The sequence below is a fragment of the Rhinichthys klamathensis genome, unplaced genomic scaffold, assembly GCF_029890125.1.
Source record: "Rhinichthys klamathensis goyatoka isolate OS25496 unplaced genomic scaffold, OSU_Roscu_1.1 h1tg000412l_1, whole genome shotgun sequence".
NCBI lineage: Eukaryota > Metazoa > Chordata > Actinopteri > Cypriniformes > Leuciscidae > Rhinichthys > Rhinichthys klamathensis.
The window spans coordinates 642,455-664,493 of NW_026606912.1; the positions used below are offsets into that span (position 1 = coordinate 642,455).

Consider the following 22,039-nt stretch of genomic DNA (forward strand, 5'->3'; position numbering starts at 1 on the left):
CCAGGCTATTTTTTAATATAACTCCGATTGTGTTTGGCTGAAAGAAGAACGTCATATATGATAGCTTGAGAGGGTGAGTAAATGATGGGTCCATTTTCATTTTTGGGTGAACTAACCTTTTAATTCAGTCAGGCCTTGTGTGTTTTTAATGCCACAACCTGCATTAAAACAATGATATATTTTTTATGTAATTTAATGCACTGGTCAGCTTGATAGATCAGTTTGGACAAGCTTAAAATTGACCAACATAGCTAGAATCAAGCCAGGTAACCATCACAAGTGTAACCCATAATAAGCAATAGGCCTATTTATTGTTAGGTTTCATGAATTAATTTGATTTCACATTTGTCGGTGGATTTTCTATGTTTGCTGAGATCAGTTAAATATTGAAGCATGACCTGATGATTTCAGACAATTATTACAGACTGCTAGATTTGTTTTGTTTTTTTTCTCTTCATATTCAAGAGTCAATAAATCACAAAAATCATTTGTCTCAATGGTAAACTAATTTGTCTCGCCTATTGATAATTTTCTGTATTCTTCTGAAGGGCATTTTTCAGGATCACCTTTCAAGAGCACATTAAAGACGGTAGCCTACATCAACTAACATAATTTAAAACCATTTTCAGAACATTTATTTCCTTAACAGTGATTATTTCTTCTTCGATTTCATTACAATTAGTTTTTTTTTTTTTAGTAATAAGACGTTTCTGAAGGAATTTCCTCAATGGCTGAAGCCTGGAGATGAGGGGGATTCACGCCTTGCGGGTTGCTACGCAACAGCCGTCTTCTGTCACGCATGTGCGCGGTGCATAGTGGGAGTATCCGTGCGATGCTGAATCAGTGCAGGAGCGGAGGAGCAGAGGAGGCTGAAAATGGTGCAGCATCAACTAGGGGAAGAGGCGCAGCGGTCGCGCCAACGGAATTATGCGGCTCTCCTTAAACTCTCACTTTGAGATTTTACTCCGACGACAGAAGAACAGGTTAGTAGATCGTTTTTTGTTTGCCAAAAGATTTTTTTTAAACAAAGCGCTGCTCAGTAGCAATCAGCTTGTCCCGTGTATGTTGGCACCTTGTCAATAGTGATGGTGCGCTGGCCCAGGTGCCCAACCGGGCACGCGAAAACAAAATCTGTCACGGTCTTGACAAACTATTAAGGCACGCGGGCCCGAGTCAAAAATAGAAACTAACCCATATTATTTATATATTATTTATGCTTAAGAAAAATCATGAATAATTTACATTACATGCCACATAATGCAGCTGTACGTCAACAGCTCACGTGGCCTGTCATTGGGAGTTGTAGTTTTTCAGAGGTGACAATGACCAGTTCCGTTTATGTCTATTGTCTCATTGATGAACGACATATCCCAAAGTGCTTTTCGCTTCAGGCTCGAGCTGGGGAATGTGCTGTGATTGTTAGGCATTGCCCCAATGGACGGTGATCAAACGACGGTTTGGGGCGGGGCTTAGCCTTCAGGGCTGCTCATTGGATGAGACCGTGTTTGGGTGGGGTCCGTGCAGACGGATCCTTTTGGCACTGCGGAGAAAGAAGCTGAAGATGTCAAGAGACTGAGCCCACGCAGTCCTGTGCTCCTGACATTTAGTTAGCTCAGAATAAGGAAGTGCTCTCAGCAAATGCTTTATGCAATCAGAATGTAATTATCATTTTGTTAAAGTGTAGGCTACGAGTTTTCCAGGCAAACAGGTGGAGAGCCTGCTGAATGATGAGACTGACGTTTATCCTTTGATCTAATAATAAAGTCAGGTTTTTTAATCAGGTGTCTTTGTCTGTGTATAAGATATTCAGCATAAAACACATTTAAAGAAATTTCAAACCATTTGACTGAACATTATCAAATAATCTGCTAAGCATTATATAAAGTAATGGATTTAATGTAAGTTAGGCCTATTAGATAGACTATTGTAAAAAAAGTGTTATAGAATATGAGTAATTTTGTTGTACAATACTGAAAAATGTTTTAAAATAAAAAGTATGAATTACTTTATAATATATAGTGTTATTATATATAACTGTTATACTTATATTCTTGCAATAAATTGTTAAAATTATGTTTTTAGTAAAAAAGTATGAATTAACTTATAATTTAGGATTAAATAGGCATTCCCACAATTCTTTGCATGATTGTCTAAGTTGTTTAGATTTTATTTAGAGAGTTTGTTTTCTTATTTTTTAATCATCATGCTTTTTGTTGCAAGCTTATTTGTTACGTAATGTTGTTTACTATGCTTACTATAAAAGTTATTTTATGTAATGACATATAATTAGGGAGAGTAAAATACAGCGAACAATATGACATCCCTTAGTGCTTGTAACATCACTTTTTATGTTTGTAAATGTTCTGGTAACCACAGCTGCCAGTTTTTACTGTACATTGCCATAACATTACTATGCATTATTTGTATAAATTATACATTTATCTGACATTTAAAGCATTTACCTTATATGTATTTTTACCTTATATGTGTTTTTGAGCAATCCATTGCATTGTAAAACAAGTCGATTTATTTTTTTCTGATGGTATAATTATGAATAATTATGTATACTGAAATATCATCCTGATTTGCTGTTCTGGATGTTAAGGGTGGAGAATAAGACGAGGTATTCCCTTAAATACCTACATGGCTATGCATTAACTTTCTCAGATGAAGGTGTCAGAAGTGTTAAGGTGAGAGTCTTTTCAGTTTTATTAATTAGATCTATTTATAACCCATTGCATTCTTTAGAGAGAAAATTCAATTTAGAAGTTGAGAGTGATTGTGTTTTATAACGGTAAACAGAAATAAATGTCTGAAATATGTTAAGGATTTAAGCATACACAGTATGCGAATATAAACTGGAATCATGTGAAAAATGATCGCTGTTTCCATTTTTATATGGTTAATAAGTGCCTGTAACATTATGAGAGCGTGCTTAAGGGTGTAGTCCAGTTCTGACAGACAGGGCCTCTGTGTCTGACCGGCTCTAGTGGATACCTGATACTCTGCTGCAGACATTACAGAAATCTCGAAGAGGCGGTAGAGGTTTTTTTTCTTGTTCAGGGTCTTTGAACATAGGCGTCGATTTCGGTGGGGACGGTGGGTACGCGTCCCCACCAGATTTCGTCATGAGTCATTTTGTACCCACCACTCTTGGAAACATTGAGGCACGGTCGGATGTACCTAATACAAATAAAACATCTCCAGTTTACTAGCAGAGCATTCATTTAGTTCGCTCTTAAATAAGAGATCTAGCTAAAATGTTTTGTTTTTTAACTCAAGCTGAGCGCTCGTGTCCGCTGCTATCAGTGTCGTGGATACAGTGTTCTCTGTGGCTCGCGCACAGTCTTCACTCGGACGCGCACTTCAATCTATCGCCGTTGCGGACAGACTCTGTATATATTCATTCCGGTGAAATTACAAAATAAAATGCACACAAACGTGTCCCTGGCTGCTTGATATAGACTGTAACCACTGATGAACATTATTCAGTTTTGAGAGAAAAAAAAACTATACCGAGGGCGGATTAGAACCCGTCACCTCTGACACGCTTGGTAAAAGATCTACCACCAGACCATTTAAAAACTCAAACAAAAATTTGCGGATCGATGCATTTATTTACGGGTTAAACAGGCTGCAGAATTTGTACCCAGCACTTTTGAAAATGCACTTCCGAATGCGTCTCTGTCCCCACCACATTTCAAACCAAACTGACGCCCGTGTCTTTGAATATGTGTGATTGTTTTCATAATTCTCTGTTTTTGTAAACAGCATGTTCAACAATGGTTTAAGAATGTTGGAATGAATGAAATGTATGTTATTTTGGCCAAATTTTTGCACTGGATGCCTTTGTATGACCTTAAAGGGGGTTCATTGATTATGGAAAAAAGCCCAGGCCTAGATTATGACCTCCAGAGAAACATATGTCTGTTCCTTCTGGTGTCTGTATTGTATTCTTCATTCTGATAGACACAGTGCTATTTTTGTTGTCACTTGTCTTGTGTTGGGTTGGTTTTGTAGATACCTCTTTTGCGTTTAGAGCTTAAAGATGATGATTTTCCTTAAGCTATGTGTCAATTCATTATTATTTTAGGGGAATACTTTCATGTCAAGATTTAAACCTGGAAATACTCAGAAAGTTTAAGTAAAAAAAAAATAGAAAGGTTATATTATGAATGAATGAGGAATATGTACGATTTTGTACGATTTCATGGTCATATCAAATGTAAGCAAAATGAGAATATACCAAATACTAAAACATTCTCAAATCCTTGTTATTTTTTCAGGTTTTTTTTTTTCACTCATAATATTTACTCAAATTATAATTCATAATAAAAAATAGTTGTATTTGGACTCCACAGTGCAATATTTTCAAATGCAATATTGTGGCATGCTAGTTTAGCAGTTGTGTGCACACTGTGTTTCAGGTAAATGGCAGGGTTTGGTAAAGTTCTGGCCAGCCGATGCAGTGCGTAGGGCCCGTTGTCCACGGCGACGAAAACATGAACGGGGCGGGGGAGCAAGTCGACATCTTGCCCCCCAACTGCTTGGTGAAAGAGCGCTGGAAAGTGGTAAGTGTGTGTTTGTCTCTATTTAGGTGGGAGTGTGTTCATGGAATAAAGATGCCTAAAGTGTCTGTTGCCTTTGTAGCCTAATCGCACAGGACAAAATGCTCCACATATGACAGCAGATGCTTTTAAATCAACTCAGTCTGGCTTCTCTCCAAAATTCTCCCAAACCATTTGGTTGTGGGCCAGTTCATAGCACTTCTCCTTCAAGCAGATCTCCTCAGAAATGATTTATGTTTTACTGTTTTACTGTAATAATATCTTTGATGGGGATAGTGGTGGTCTGTAAAACAGAGTCTGACTCATTTGTTACTGGCTTAAACTTAATCCTGTCATAACTCATGTGATAAAGCATGTTTAAGCCAAGATTAATCGATATGTTTAGCGCATGCTACTAGAATTGAAATGCACGGAATTGAATTAAATCTTTCTTGGGTTTAGTAATATGCTCAGAGATCGGATCAGCTCAAATAACTTAGGCAATCAAATTTTGTGAATCTTCTGTGAATTTAGCTGTTTTATCTGAATTTGTCCTGTTTAGCTAAGGGACTTTCTCAGGGCATGTTTATTTACGATGTACATTAAAAATAAAGGCTCTTTATTGGCATCTTTGAATCCAAGAGGGAGCTTTAACATTCATTTTCATTGCACAAAAGGGTCTTTATTAGTGGAAAAAAGGTTCTTTAGATTATTAATACGTTCTTCAATCTTCACACAAATTTCTTTGGGGAACCCAAAATGGTTCTTCTATGGCATTACTTTGAAAACCATATTCGGAACCTTTTTTTTTAAAAGTGTATATTGTGCGAGACCAGCTCTGACTCAAAGCATGTGGAATTGATGACACACAGGTTAAATCAATGCTCTGCTATGACTGACCTTGCTATTGTTTGTGTATTCAGCTGAAGAAGATTGGGGGTGGAGGGTTCGGGGAGATATATGAGGCCTGCGACCTGTTGTCACGGGAGAATGTGGCTCTTAAAGTGGAATCCGCCCAACAGCCCAAACAAGTGCTAAAGATGGAGGTTGCTGTGCTAAAGAAACTACAAGGTGAGGAGACTGAGAGGATGTGTATGCATTTAGTGTCATATTCAAGTTAGCTAATCAGTTAGCTTTTGACAAACAGCACAGGTCATTGTGTCACTTGCAGCATCATACTGTATGTGAGTGTTAAGCCAGCATCCATCTCATCCATCTCCAAGACACTTAGGGCCAGATTTACTTACAGCTTGCGCCAGTGCAAACCCTCTTTTGGCGTTAAAAAACTACTGTCAGGATTTACTAAAGACACGCAGGGAAAAATCAGTGCGTAAAAGGCGGGGACAGGGTTATTTTTGCGGCTGACCTTATTGCATATGCATTTGTAAGAGTTTCCCTTTTAGATACATTTAGTTTCCCTTTTAGATGTATACATTTATGGGAGGAGAGTATTTAAATGAATTACGCAAGGTGATTTACTAAGGTTTGCGCTAGTCAATTTACTGGTGTTTGCGCCATTATTTAACCCCCCCCAAAAAAGCTTGCTAGATTGTGTTGGTCATTATGGAAATGATCCGGCTGCATCTGTGTTCTTTCATTTGCGCATCATCAGTAGATCATGTGCAGAACTTTCCACTCCCATCGCGCTTTTATGGGATTGCGCTCTCACACTAATTAAGCAAATCCGTCCCTTAGTGATTTTGTTCCTCATATTTTTGTTTTAGTGGCTTAATGCAAGGAATATGTGTAATGCAACAAATGTGTAATAAAACAACATTTAGGTATCCTCGATAAACCTCTGATAGTAAACTTTTTCACTGAATCAGTGTTTTCTTTAGTAGGCTTTTTTTTCCATGTTATATCAGCAATGGTCACACTATCATTCTTACAAATCAATTTAAACTGTATTTTATAGTAATGTTGTTCTTTCTCAAGTTACCGGCCAGTTGGCGAGATTGTTCTATGTACTTGCCAAAGCTCATTTTATACTTGCATGTGTCACTTATATGTATCTATTTATATCTATTCTGATAAACTACCCTTTAAAAGGATGGGGTCAGTAAAAATTTTTTAAAAGAAATTAATATATTTTATTCAGCAAGGAAGGATGCATTAAATTGATCAACAGTGACAGTAAACATTTATAATGTTACAAAAGATTTCTATTAAATGCTGTTCCTTTAAACTTTCTATTTATAAAGAATCCTGAAACTTTTTTATCACGGTTTCACAAAAATATTAACCAACACAACTGTTTTTAACATTGAAGAAATTGAATGTTTCTTGAGCAGCAAATCAGCATATTAGAATGATTTCTGAAGGATCATGTGACACTGAAGACTGGAGTAATGATGCTGAAAATTCAGCTTTGCCATCACAGGAATAAATTACATTTTAAATTATATTAAAATGGAAAAAGTGATTTTAATTTGTGATAATATTTCACAATATAACAATTTTTACTGTGGTTTTAATCAAATAAATGCCGCCTTGGTGAGCATAAGAGACTTCTTTCAAAAACGTTAAATAAATCTTACTGACTCCAACTTTTCTCCTACAGTACATCTTTGTATTTAGATAATAAGGCAGCAAGCAGGATCTGTACAAATATGTGACAGTTCATCTGTTGTTAATATGCCCATCATAATGTTTTCAGATGTGCACAGATGAAACACACACAGAACACACTGTGACTTTCATGCCTGTCAAGGCAGTTAGCGTCAGCTGTAGTTCAGGCATACCACTGGGAGTCTGTATGACTAATGAGCGTGAATAACAGAAGGAAAGTGGGATTACCACACTTTTTCTCCCTCCCTCTCTTTTTCTCCGCTCCCATATGTCTTTATAACCTTCATGGAGGACATGCTGGAATTCCAAATGTCACCGCCTCTGTCTGTACCTGCTTGATGAACGTGTTTCGTATGTGCGAATTAGTGAAAAAGCTGTAATATGCGTGATTTCAGTGTAATATCTGTGACATTACTGCTTTCATTTCTTGTGCAGGAAAGAATCATGTTTGCAAATTTATTGGATGTGGAAGAAATGACAAGTTCAATTACGTTGTCATGCAGTTGCAGGTACAGTATTTTTTTAAACTTCTTTTTCTTATATGTGTGTGTGAAAGAAATTGCAGCTGATTCTCTCTTTCTGTAGGGAAGGAATCTGGCTGATCTCAGGAGGAGTCAGCCTAGAGGGACGTTCAGTATGAGCACGACTCTACGGTTGGGGAAACAGATCCTGGAGTCCATTGAAGCCATTCACTCTGTGGGCTTCCTGCACAGAGACATTAAACCTGTACATCTCATTGTTTCCATCTCTTCTCTTTCCCAATCCATTTACCTGGCTTCTGTCAACTGATCCTGGTCTCTCTCTTATCCTTAGTCTAATTTTGCCATGGGCCGATTGCCGTCTACCTGTAGGAAGTGTTACATGCTGGACTTTGGTTTGGCACGACAGTACACTAATACAAATGGGGAGGTGCGGCCAGTAAGTATTGGTTTTGCTTTATTTTGTGGTACATTCTTCTTCTTCCTTTTTATATTCTCTCAAATACTATTTGTGTTAGTTCTCTTACGAGAGGTTCTCTCGTATTGCGTAAGTTAGCTTACGCTATGGGAAAGATCCATCTTCTCGAGATATTGAAGCCAAAAATTATCCTTAATTTTGTATTCATTGTCAACGCAGTGCAGCAGCTAGCAGACCTAGAGCAGGCTGTCTAGCGTGCTCATTGGCTGCCCTGCGGCAACTGCAGCAGCCTACCACTGAGCCCGGCGTGAAGTCACGTCCAATGAATCATCGCGTCTTAGCCCGCCAGAATGGGCGTGGCTTAGCGTATATAAGCGGGGCTCGGAGGCTGTCTCCCTGATTTTCATCTCTTCAGCTAAGCTCTTCGCATCACTGGATTCTGAGAGAAGCCGCCGCCGCCGTTGAGGAAGCGACAAAGCCAGCTTAGGACAGTGCCTGAAGAAGCCGGTCGTCTTCGCTGCCTTCAGCCATCCGTGCGAGCTATGCTATCCGGCGACGTATCCTTTTTTTCTGAGCTCTATTCTGTGCGTGTTCGCCGCTGCGACACCACCCTTTTCTAAAAGAGCAGCGAGACGTCTTTTTAAAGATGCCTCGCACTTCCTGTGGCTCGTGCAGAGCCCCGCTCAGCGTCGTAGACCGCCATGTGATCTGCGCTCTCTGCCTGGGCCAGGAACACGCAGCTCTCGCTCTCTCGTCGGGAGGCTGTGAGCATTGTGAAGAACTTCCGATGTCGACCCTGCGGGTCACTGTGGTCACTGCAAATCGCTCGCCGGAGTTCCTCCCTCGAGCTTCGCTCTCGCCTTCTCGGCCCCCCCTCACGGACACGCAGCTGCCGGCTACGGCCCGCACTGCCGTCGCTTCAGATGACGAGGCGGAAGGACACGCCACAGGAGACTGCTGTTCCATTCTGGCGTCGGACAGTGAGGAGTGGTCGGATTCTCATCACTCCGCCTCCTCCTTGATCCAGGAATCCGGCCGGACCCTTGCTGGAGTGGACGCTAAGCTAATGCGCCTCCTTTCCCAGGCTGTTGACCAACTTGGCCTTGAGTGGTCACCGCCGAAGGAGCCCGCGCCTAACAGACTCGACGGCTTCTTTCTTCATCGCCGCCGTCAAGCGCCCGCATCCAGGTCTGCGCCTTTCCTGCCAGAACTCCACACGGCTCCACTCTCACGTCTCTGCGTCGCTCTCCCAAGTGGACGGCGCCGCCGAGAAGGGATACACCTCTATCCCCCCTGTGGAGGAAGCGGATGCAGTGCACCTTTGTCCGCCCTCCGCGAGATGGCGCTCAAAGTCTGCTCTCCCGTGAAAAGCCTGCAGGACCACGTCTGCCTTTGTCGGCCACGCGTATGTCGCCGCCAGACAGGCCACGTCCGCCCTGCACTCGATGGCTGTACTACAGATCCTCCAAGACGATCTCCTCCGTGAGTGTGAAAAGACCTCCCCTTTGTGAAAAGACCGTTCAAAATGCTTACGACCAGAAAAATCCTCGCGCACGTTCGCCCGAGGGACTGGTTTATCTCTCTCGATCTGAAAGATGCCTATTTTCAGATTCAGATAATACCCTGTCACAGGCCATTCTTGAGATTCGCCTTCGATGGTCATATCAATACACCGTCCTGCCGTTCGACCAGTTTTTAGCACCCCGTACATTCATGAAGTGCATGGACACGGCTCTCGCCCCCTTGAGAAATCAGGGCTGGCGAATTATGAACTATCTGGACGATTGGCTGATTCTGGCACAGTCAGAGATAGAACTTTTATCTCTCAGAGCAGTGCTCCTCAGTCTACTGGACCAAGAGCTCATTACTGCCCAGCCAGTCAATTTCCTTTCTAGGAATAGAACTGGACTCTGTGGCTATGACGGCTCGTTTATCGACACAGCGCGCACGCCTTGTTCGACGCCTGGCCGCGTCTTTCCAGAAGGGCAGCATCGCTCCTCTGAAGACATTTCAGAGGATGCTGGGCTGTATGGCCTCAGCTGCTGCAGTGCTCCAGCTTGGCTTACTGCGCATGCGCCCACTACAACGCTGGCTGAACGCTCGAGCGTCTCTCCGAGCTTGGGCCTCTGGCTGCGAACGAATCAGAGTGACTCAGAGCTGCATTACGGCTCTGCAGCCCTGGTTAGCGGCCGACTGGTATCAGCGGGGAGTGATGACGGGAGCTGTCTCGTATCGAAAGGTCATCTCGACAGATGCGTCCAACTCAGGTTGGGGCGCTCTCTTAGAGGGCAGACCGGTCTTTGGCCTGTGGTCAGACCAAGAGAAGCTCCTTCACATAAACTGTCTGGAAATGATAGCGGTCGAGAACGCGCTGAAGCGCTTCCTCCCGTTCATACAGGACCACCATGTTCTAGTCCGTTCGGACAACATGTCTGTGGTGTCCAACGTGAACCGTCAAGGCGGTGTCAGATCCAGGAACCTCTGCCATCTAATAGAACGCCTCCTTGTTTGGTCTCCGCACCATCTGCGCTCGCTGAGAGCTGCGCATGTGCCAGGCCACCTGAACGACGGCCCAGACAAACTGTCCAGGGACAATGTTCCCCTGGGGGAATGGTCCCTGCACCCCCAAACAGTCTAGTCGCTATGGCGCCTTTTCGGCAAAGCTGAAGTCGACCTCTTTGCGTCAAAAGACAACGCTCACTGCCCAATGTTCTTTTCAAAGAACGAGGACGCGCTGGCCCAAATCTGGCTCAGCCGCCCACTGTATGCTTTCCTTCCGGTCTCACTGTTGCCACAGGTAATCAAGAGAATCAGGGAAACGCGCCACTCGGTGCTCCTTATAGCCCCGCGATGGGAGAACCAAACTTGGTTCACGGAGCTGACGCGGCTGTCACAAACAGCCCCGTGGCCAATTCCGGTGAGGACAGATCTGCTCTCTCAAGCTCGCGGCTCGATCTGGCATCCCCATCCAGAGCACTGGTCTCTTCACTCATGGTTGATCAACGGATACCCATTGTCCTGCCAGAAGGAGTGATGAACACGATTACGCAGTCTAGAGCTCCCTCTACTAGAAAGCTTTACGCGTTTAAATGGTCTGTGTTCTCCAAATGGTGCACCGACAAAAATCTGGACCCACGAACGTGTGGGGTCTCGCGGTTGCTTAGTTTCCTTCAAGAGCTGTTGGATAACGGAAGGTCCCCCTCCACGCTTAAAGTCTATGTGGCGGCCATTGCAGCGTTCACAGAGTCGACGCGCGGCCGATCACTAGGAAGGAACGACCTTGTCATCCGCTTCCTTAGAGGAGCCAGGAGAATGAATCCCCCGCGCCCCGTCGGTTCCTATGTGGGATCTTTCTTTGGTCCTCGAGGCCCTGAAAGCATATCCCTTTGAACCGTTAGATTTCGTGGATCTAAAGTACCTATCACTCAAAACCGTTTTTCTGACTGCTCTGTCATCAGTCAAACATGTGGGGGACTGTCAGCGCTGCGTGTCTTGAGTTCGGACCGAATGACTCTAAAGTCATCCTCAAACCTAGACATGGCTATGTCCCTAAAGTGATTGGCACTCCATTCAGAGCGCAGGTTCTGCCAGCATCCGATAGCGAGAGCGATGTTAATCTCCTCTGCCCGGTCAGGGCACTGAAGGTTTACATTACGCGCTACGCCCCTTTCAGACGCTCGGAGCAGCTTTTCGTTTCGTTTGGTGGGCGCACCAAAGGTCTCGCCGCCTCGAAACAAAGCCTGTCCAGATGGATAGTGGATGCTATCGCAGCTGCTTATTCGTCAAAAGGTCTGCAATGCCCTCTGGGCATCAGGGCTCATTCCACTAGAGGCATGGCCTCGTCATGGGCATGGTCCAGCGGAATTTCAATTCATGACATATGTGTGGCCGCGGGCTGGGCCTCCCCATCCACCTTTGTTAGGTTCTATATCCTTCCCGCCCTGCAGGCTAAACCTCTGTCAGTATAAGTGAGATGTACGTTCTGTCCAGATCTGATCGTGCGCAGGCTACTCTCACGTGACTTAGCTCTCCTGGTTGAGCTGCACTATATTGGGTTAATATGCTATATGCTTATACGGACCGGCGCCGCCGCTCTGTATTCCCTATGAGTGCTTATGTACATGTGCCGGCCCGCGTTGCTGGCCGCCTTATTCCCTGCTTATCTGGGATCCCCGGGATTCCCTGGGACTCATGAAGTGGATGCTTGGCGCGCACGGCGTTGACAAAGGGTTCCCGTAGCGTAAGCTAACTTACGAAATACGAGAGAACCTCTCGTTAGAGAATGTATTGGTTACCTAACGTAACCTCAGTTCTCTCTAGACGAGGGAACGAGTATTGCGTAACCTGCCGTGCTCGCGCCACGAGCGACTTTCGCTTCAGTCGATAAAAACCAAGGAGACAGCCTCCGAGCCCCACTTATATACGCTAAGCCACACCCATTCTGGCGGGCTAAGACGCGATACCCTTCATTGGACGTGACGTCACGCCGGGCTCAGTGGTAGGCTGCTGCAGTTGCTGCAGGGCAGCCAATGAGCACGCTAGACAGCCTGCTCTAGGTCTGCTAGCTGCTGCACTGCGTTGACAATTAAGGATAAATTTTGGCTTCAATATCTCGAAAAGATAAATCTTTCCCGTAGCGTAAGCTAATTTACGCAATACTCGTTCCCTCGTCTAGAGAGAACCGAGGTTACGTTAGGTAACCGATACGTTTTTAAATGTTTTTTTTTTTTTTCAATGGAAACAGCTAAAAAATTACCTATTAAGCAACATTTTTCACATTTGTTTATTGCATGTGCAGTTTTTATATTTAGTTGTGATGCTTTATGTTTCAGGAGTTATTTCTAGGGATGCACCGATATCACATTTCTGGCCAATTCCATTAAAGGGTTAGTTCACCCAAAAATGAAAATTATCACACAATTTACTCACCCTCAAGCCATCCTAGGTGTATATGACTTTCTTCTTTTAGCCAAACACAATCGGAGTTATATTAAAAAATATCCATGCTTTATAATGGGAGTGAATAGTTACTGAGATTTTGAAGCCCAAAAAATTGCATCCATCCATCATAAAAGTAATTCGTATGGCTCCAGTGGGTTAATGTATCATGCATCCCTATTTATTTATTTATTTATTTTATTTGCCTTTCACTAATAAATGTTATTATTTGTATGTTTGAATTCATTTTTATGTTTCACTTTTCTCAGTTTTGTTTTGCAGTTCTGTTTTGGCTCTCATGTTGAATCGCATGTTCCCCCGCCAAAGATGTTTGTCCCTGTTACCATAGCGACAGTCATATTGTGAGTTTTCCAAATTTTGGAAAGATTCCTTCCTTTCCCTCTGAAGGGTTTTAGAAATTACACAATCCTCCCTAATGTTTGTGCCCTTAAATTTCAAATGCTAAATCCTGCAACATACCCCTTTGGACAAATCCACACACCACTGCCATACCTTCTCATACTGTACCTGCATCCTACACCTTTACTATCTCTATAGCTATGTTTCCATCCACACGTTTTTATCCGCATTAAGTGATATCGAATGAAAAATGCCATATGGAAACAGTAAAATTCGATTGAATTTCATAAATATCGACTCAAATGAAATACAATCGGTCTCATCGGATTTTATCTTGATCAATATACGGCTTATGCGATAAACGCGGATGGAAACGTTATGGTGCAATACATTTTGCCTAGTAAAATTTGTTCGCAAATGTTGGATTGAATGTTGTGCAATTCGGTGAGAAAATGAATGGAAACACCTTAACATGTCTCAAATCAATTCGATATACCAATTTGATCGCAAAACAGCATGTGACATCATTACGCACAGGTTTTTATCCGCTTTAAAGCCATTTGATGGAAACACACTTTCACCAGCTTTATTCGCATGAGGTTTTTTACCGAACTTCTTATGTAAGAAACTTCCTGTGTCTTCAATTAATTGGACTCAATCAGTCTAAGAATCCCAAAAAAGGTCAAAAAGTTATGAAAAGTAGCTATACATAATTCCTGTCACTCCACCCTTTCTTATATTTCCTTTCCATGTTTGCTTTGTTTTGATTATGTATTTAATTATTCCAACCAAAGTGTTAAAGTATAAAATGAAAGTGATATGAATTCTTATTATGAGACTCTTTTAAATGTTCTGCTTTAGCCCAGGACGGTGGCTGGGTTCAGAGGAACAGTACGCTACGCTTCCATTAACGCTCATAAAAACAAGGTAAGTGTAGTGTCAGCTTCAGAGAGAACACAATCCAAACATATTCATGAAACATGTTCATTTGGCTTTATGCAATACTGTATCTAACGGTATGATTCTTGGCCAGAATAAGATACAATGAGATTTTGTTTTTTTAAAGAAGACCCATTTTTTCCCCTTCTTAACAGGAAATGGGTCGTCATGATGATTTGTGGTCGTTGTTTTATATGCTGGTAGAGTTTACTGTTGGACAGTTACCATGGCGTAAGATAAAAGATAAGGTAAGACATTAGCAAGGGACTATGAAGAAAATGGAACTGAATTGAGTGAATTAACCCTTGTTGTACTCAGTCTTAAGAGCTTTTGTTTAAAATATTTAAAGCCTTCAGAGTTGTTAATTGTGTCTGTAATGTGTGTCTGGTGAACAGGAGCAGGTGGGACAGATTAAAGAGCGCTATGAGCACAGGATGCTGTTGAAACACATGCCCGCTGAGTTTCATGTCTTCTATGACCATGTGCTGGATTTGGATTATTTCACCAAACCTGATTATCAGGTAAACCCTTCACACACACCTTTAATCACCCACTTCCTGTGCTCTTACCTCCTCATTGAATTTTTGTGTGTGTGTGTGGTAACAATTAGTCATACCAACTGCTAGATGTTTGTACATAGCTTAATGAGCATATTGATTCAATTTGGGAAAGATTTTTTTGTGGTCGTCAGAGAATATATATATATATCAAAAGTGACAGTAAAAACATTTATAATGTTACAAAAAGATTTTTACTTCAAATAAATGCTGTTCTTTAAAACTTTCTATTCATCAAAGAAAAATAATTCGTTTCCACAAAAATATTCAGCAGCACAACTTTTGTAAGAACACTGATAGTAAGAAATGTTTCTTGAGCATCAAATCAGCGTAATTGAATGATTTCTGAAGGATTATGTGACTAATGATGCTGAAAATTCAGCTTTGCCATAACAGGAATAAATTACAATTTACAATATATTAAAACAGAAAACAATTGTACTGTATTTTTAATCAAATACCTGTAACTGCAGCCTTGGTCAGCATTAGAGACTACATTACAATTACATTAGAAAAAACATTACCAACCCTAAACTTTTGCACAGCATATATATATACATAAAACACACAGTATATACAAATGTATTATTTCATGTAACTTTGAATGAAAAAGTAAATTTTCTTTCTTTTCTTCTTCCTGGTCTAGTTGCTAATGTCAGTATTTGAAAACAGCATGAAAGAGAGAGTGATAACAGAAAATGAGCCGTATGACTGGGAAAAATCTGGAACAGATACGGCCCTCCCCACCAGCACACACACACCACCGCAACAAAACACACGGCAAACTGCTGCCATCGTGGGGTAAGATTATGCTTACAACAGTATCAGACCATTTCCACAATGGGATGGGATTCTGGACTCTGAAATGAAACTGGATTGACTCTGTTTTGACTTTGAAATGACTGTGATTCTTATATGGCTTTGAATGATATGGATGTCATTCTGATATGGCTTTGAATTGTCTCTCTCAGGGTGGTGAATGTGACACTTGTAACTGGTGAATTACCGAGGGAAAACACTGATGATGTTCTGCAAGATGAACAATTAATTGAAGATGACCAAGAGAACGCCCCACCTGCTTTGATACCCAGGAGGCCTAGCGAACCTGCTCCAGCCCCACCTGCTGGTGAAGGATGGGATGAAACTGACTTCAATCGTAACAAACTCAGGATCAGCATCAGTAAGGTACTATTTTTTTGATGTATAATACCCAATTATTCAAATTAATTGTATTCTAATTAGTTTGAAACTTGCTTTTAGATCAATTAAGTGTTTAAAACGGCTTTTCCTCCTAGACACAAGTAGCATCAGAGGATGGGGAAGAGCCTGCCGGAGGAGGGAGGTCAGTTTCCCCAGCGAGGGGCGGAGAAGCAGACGCTCAGGCCCGCCCTCCAAGGTACCGGAGAGTAAACAGCCCAGAATCAGACCGCCTGTCTGCTGCAGAGGATAGAGGAGATGGTGCAGATAAACGGTAAAATTTATCACTCTATCCCTCTGGCTGACATTTAGCTTTCTAAAGGTCACTCGACCTCATGTGTCTAGTTGGTAATGAAAGCATTCAAAAGTGGCTTTCTGAAAAGAAATCATTTAAGGTTTTTGTTTTGTACTATTACATTCTTCTCTGACATTTCGGGTGGCGTCTGGGAATTTACTGAAAGGAAAGTACATGCTTGTCTTATTATGGAAACATATGGCATTTTTAAGATCAAAATGGGTTGGCATGCCAAAAAAAAATTCTTAGGAAAAGTTAAATTAAAGACTAATGCATTTTTAATGGGTATAATGAAGTATAATCTTAAGATATATATTTTTCAACCCTTTTTGTTGACATGTCTGACTAATCTATCATTAATTATATAATTATGAAATTATCTCATAGGACTGTTAATGATTATTAGTAATAAATATTATAATATTTGATATACCGGTAGTAAACATTGACCATATTTATTGGTGTCTAAATTATTAAATGTAATATTAAAGGTTTACAGAAATAATCGCAGATTGTAGATAATTATGCCAAACAACAACATTTGAACACAGTTCAGAAAATTTGTTTTAGGGATATAGAGATTAAAGCGTCTGACTCGATGAAACACAAATATAAATGTATTATAGTTATTTTGCTGTAATTGTATTATGCTGTATAGCAGTTTGTGGATAAACATACACTACAATTAAAAAAATTAGGGGTAGGTAAGATTTTTGGAAAAAAGTATAGCTACATTACACAAGTTAAGCTACATTAATTTTTTGAATTTATGTAACATTGTGAAATATTAATACATTTTTAATATAACAGTTTTCTATTTTAAATACATTTTTTATGTAATTTATTCCTGTGATGGCAAAGCTGAATTTACAGCGTCATTAGTCTAGTCTTCAGTGTCACATGATCCTTTAGAAATCAGTATAATATACTGATTTAGTGCTCAAGAAATTAAACACCAGTCCTTTTGTGGAAAGCATTATACATTTATTTCAGGATTCTTTGATGAATAGAAAGTTCAAAAGAACAACATTCATTTGATTACCTGACCTCCATTGAGAGGCCAGGTAACCATAACTTAAAAGATCAAATTAATGTTGTATTCTTGTAGCATTTTAATTGTCTTTACTGTGACCTTTGATTTATGCAATTTAAATTAAACACAATTTAATGCATCCTTGCTGAATACAAGTATTAATTTATAAAAAAAAAAAAAAAAGAAAAGTTAAATACTTTTAAATATATTGCTGTTCAGTTGATTCTGTGTCTTAGTCTTTGTGTGTTTTGTGGCAGCTCTCGTTTGGACATGCTGGGTTCTCCATCCAGGCACGTCTATTCTTCCCAGCCTGCTCAGATGTTCTCTTTAGACGCAGGACAGGGAGAAAGACTGGCCGGTGGCCGCCATGATGTCTCTGCAGACGGTGACCAGGAGGCCCACAGCAATGCCTTCATCCGCTCAGTCCCGCTGGCAGAAGAGGAGGACTTTGACAGCAGGGAGTGGGTGATGATTGATAAAGAAACTGAGTTGAAAGACTTCCATCCTGGGGCAGAGCCCACCACCTCAGGCACCACAGATGAGGAACCAGAGGAATTACGCCCTCTTGAGGACCATGAGGAGAGAAGAAGAAGAGGAGCGGTGCATGGGATGGGTGGAGCTGAGGCTGTTGTACGACCCAAAACTCAACGTGGGATGATGATTGTAGCAGAGGAGCAGGGGCTGGGACCAAGCCCCGCCCATTCACCTTGTCACTCGTTGCCTCAAACCTGCCCAAGAAGGAGCGAGTCGGAGCCGTTTGGACCTGATGGCCCGGTAAGTCACACCTGAGTGTTTTTGTGTGGGCAAGTGTGTGTATGAATGAACCTTATCACTTTATATGTTTGATGATCTTTAGCACCCTGATAACAGCTTTTTGAAAGCTTAAAGGGATAGTTCACCCAAAAATGAAAATTCTGTCATCATTTACTCACGCTCGTGTTGTTCCAAACCCATAAGACTTTGGTTAATCTTCACAACACAAATTAAGATGTTTTAATGAAACCCGAGATGTTACTGTCACTCCATTGAAAGGCCAGGTAACCATAACTTAAAAGATCCAAAAAGGTTAAGGCGTCGTAAAACAAATCTATATTAATCAAGCGGTTTCATCCAAGCCTTGTGAAGAGATATGGAGATATGATCGCTTTATATGATTTTACAGATTTAATTTAGGATGAACAGATTTAAATTAATTTTAATGTATTTTTTTTCATGCATCACGCACACATGAGAACCAAGCTTGTGACTCATGAATTTATGTGAATAAAAGCCTAAATAAAATCTGTTCATCATATAAAGTGATCATATGTCTTCATGGATGAAACTACTTGATTCATATGGATTCATTTTATAGCCATTTTTGGATCTTTTAAATTTTGTTTACCTGGCCTTTCAATGGAGGAACAGAAATCTCTCAGGTTTAATTAAATCTTAATTTGTTTTTTGAAGATCAACCAAAGTCTTATGGGTTTGAAACAACATGAAGGTGTTTTTTGGTTGACCTATCATTTTAAGTCTAGTTTGAAATATAATTTATTGCATGTTATCGTTTTATCACATGCCATTGGTCTGCTAGTACATGCTTGTTTTCAACAGTCAACATGAATTTTACTACACAGCTCAGAGTGAAATAGGATATTCAACAACAACAAAAATTGCTATAGCAAATGGGATGAAAGGATTGTCATTTCAGAGGAAGAGCAATTATTATTTTTTACTTTTTATTTGTTATTTAGGCTTTTTAGAATAACACGATGAATAGATCAAATTAATAGTTTACTTTATTAAAAGTAAATATGGCCATTTTTGATTTCATGTTGTCTTTAAAAGCCTTTTAGAGAAAGACTACATGCTTCTAAGGACCCAACACCTGTCTAATTTATGTCTGTACTCTGTACACTGGCATAGATTTAATTATTGTTGAGAAAATGTAATGTTCATGACTGAATTATTGTTTTTTGGTTTTGTTCCATCTTTGTGAATAAACACAATAAACAATAAATAAAATGGTAACAGCTTACAACAAGGGTGGACATTAGTACATGCATTTGGTACATCACTTATTAATATTATATTTATAATACATTACCTTTTTGGGGTCGATGAGGTTTTATAATGTTTTTGAAAAAAATCTCTTCAGCTCAATAAGGCTGCATTTATTTGATAAAAAAATATATATTATTACAATTAAAAAAAGTTTTCTATTTTAATATATTTTAAAATGTAATGTATTCCTGTGATACAAAGCAGCATTTTCCAATAAATAAATAATAATAATTGTGTATTCATAATCAACCTGTCAGGGTTGTATTCGCTATAACAACCGCCTCGCTATACATTATCCCTTACTTAACAAATAACAAACAAACCCTGCTTAAACAAGATTATGTGAAGTTCCTGACATCTTGAAAGTCATTTGCTGTAACCACAAATGTCCCTTACTGGGTGCTCTAGTGTGTGTGTGTGTGTGTGTGTGTGTGTTAGGATATACTACTAGCATTTGCTCCTAGCTGCTGAATATTTTAATAATGACATTACCAGTACAAGAAAGTCTCTTTTAAGATAGCTACTGATCACTTGTATTGCAAGATAATTAGCATACATTGTTAGTATATGAGTGTTTGTACGTCCCCATTATGTAAATGTGAGTGTGTTATGTAATCCTATGGGTTTGTGTTGAGTTGCATATTTTAGGGTTCTATGGTTGTGTGTGTGTGTGTGTGTGCGTGTGTGTATGTGTGTGTGTGCACGTCATGCTCAACAGTTTACAGCCAAGCTTAGTTTGCTCATTGGTCATACTGTCACCGTGATTTTGCCAAGTAAGACATGTTCCTGGATCAACATATTTTGTTGATCCTGGAACATCATTTCTGTCTGAAAATTTTGTCCTAATCCCTATCTTTACTCCTAATCCTAACCCTACTTTAAAATCAGAGGGAAATGATAGGTGAATAACATTGATGTAGAAGCACCTAACCCTGGTTGTAAGCCTAAACTTGAAATTAATCTTGTCCCCAAAAATCTGATTGGTTGATCGGAATGTTGTTCCAGGATCAATAAAGACGTTGATCAAGGAACATGTTGTACTTGGTGAAATCACGTTCACCTTGGTGGTCCAGGGGTCTGTGTGCACACGGTGGCTCCTTCACAACATGTAGAACATACATTCACTCACAGCTAAGCTTAATCAAGCCTGTCTTTAGCGTTTAGACAGATGTGGGCTGGTCTTGTCCTCTGAACGAGTTACAGCACATCTATGTGTTTGTACCACCCATTTGATATAATGTATCGTATATCACTTGTTTTTTATTGGTGTGCTTTTGTGTGTGCATCACACACCACACACAAAAAAGACAAAAAACACAATTTTTTTCAATACTTCGCGTTTTAGTTTTTTCTCAGCCTGATTCCTCTTTTCCTCCACTCTTATTGGTCTTTTTCAGTTGGAGGAGGACAGGCCACACCCACATCACTCATTCCCGAGGCCCGCCCATTTGAGAAGACTGGCGTCGTACGTGTTTTCCTCCAATACCATGGACACGGAGCACTTCCCCCACGACCCCGCCCTCGGGGCAGCGGCCATTCAGCGCAGCCGCTCAGCTGAAAGCAGCCCCGCCCACCGTCACGCCCATCGCAGACACATGCCCCTGTTGCAGGGCAACCCCAGAGCCCGGCATTCTGTACTAAATATACCACGCCTACACATTCAGCAAATGCTGGCCAAACTTATGAACAAGACATGATTCACCCACCATCAACGTACACAGATGCACACGTGTGGTGCCGTTTTAATAGAAGAGGAGTATGGTGCCCGCTTTTGTGCCCATAGATGAAAAAAAAATCAGAACGAAAGCTTGGGCAATAAACTTGGTCTGTGATTGTGAGATCCGTGTGCATGTGTGAGAGATTGTGTGTGTGTGTCAGTGAGATATGAGATCCCCTCTAGCTACACTGAAATGTGTTATTGGATATTTTAAATTCAAAGGTTCACCCTAAAATTACAATTGTGTTATCATTTACTCACCCTCATGTTGTTCCAACCCCTATGTCTTTTGTGGAACTCAAAAGAAGATATTTTGAAAAATGTCCAAAAGTCAGTGCTGTTTTTGGACGATATTGTTCTTCATTGCATGGACGAAACCAAATATCTGTTTTAATGTTCCACAGAAGTAGTAAATTCATACAGGTTTGGAATGACATGATGACAGAATAGTCATTTTTGGGTGAATTTTCCCCTTACTTGGGACACTTGGAGAAAGATAAATTATTCTCCAAAACAAAGCAATTCTGTACAATGCTGTAAGATGTATTTACTCATGAAGACACTGTACACTAAATATTTTGTAAAAAAAAAAAAAGAAAGAAAAAAAAAACATTTTTACCTCCTTGGAGGATGTTTGCAGAGCTGCTGGTGTCAGTTGGGACGGGCACATTGACTAAAGTGATGAGAATATAATTTTTGTTGTTGTTGTTGTTGTTGCTTTGGCCTCTTAGAATCTCATAACACCATCATGTTCTGTGTAAGAGGACAGATGTGATGCAGGCTGATAGTGTGATTGTGTTTTCAATGTTGAATGTCGGCCAAAAGCAGTTACTTAAAAAGGGTGCGTTCACCTGCTGTGTGTTCGTATAGGACACTAGAAGGACAGTGCGTGCTTGCTAAGCTATTTTTGCACAGTCTGTTCGCATCAATATGATCTCAGCACAT

At 40.6% G+C, this 22,039-nt stretch overlaps 1 protein-coding gene across 1 annotated transcript in view; it reads left to right on the forward strand.

Moving 5' to 3' along the window:
- Positions 1–805: 805 nt before the first annotated feature.
- The window catches only part of ttbk1b (tau tubulin kinase 1b), a 31,894-nt gene continuing 10,660 nt past the window's right edge, over positions 806–22,039 (forward strand). Inside the window, exons 1-13 of the mRNA XM_056235090.1 lie at positions 806–983; positions 4,428–4,571; positions 5,471–5,618; positions 7,551–7,624; positions 7,701–7,841; positions 7,929–8,033; positions 14,172–14,237; positions 14,405–14,497; positions 14,645–14,770; positions 15,453–15,607; positions 15,778–15,991; positions 16,102–16,277; positions 17,589–18,105. Of these exons, the coding sequence (XP_056091065.1) occupies positions 4,464–4,571; positions 5,471–5,618; positions 7,551–7,624; positions 7,701–7,841; positions 7,929–8,033; positions 14,172–14,237; positions 14,405–14,497; positions 14,645–14,770; positions 15,453–15,607; positions 15,778–15,991; positions 16,102–16,277; positions 17,589–18,105 (1,923 nt within the window). The 5' untranslated portion in view covers positions 806–983; positions 4,428–4,463. The remainder of the gene's footprint in view (positions 984–4,427; positions 4,572–5,470; positions 5,619–7,550; positions 7,625–7,700; positions 7,842–7,928; positions 8,034–14,171; positions 14,238–14,404; positions 14,498–14,644; positions 14,771–15,452; positions 15,608–15,777; positions 15,992–16,101; positions 16,278–17,588; positions 18,106–22,039) is intronic.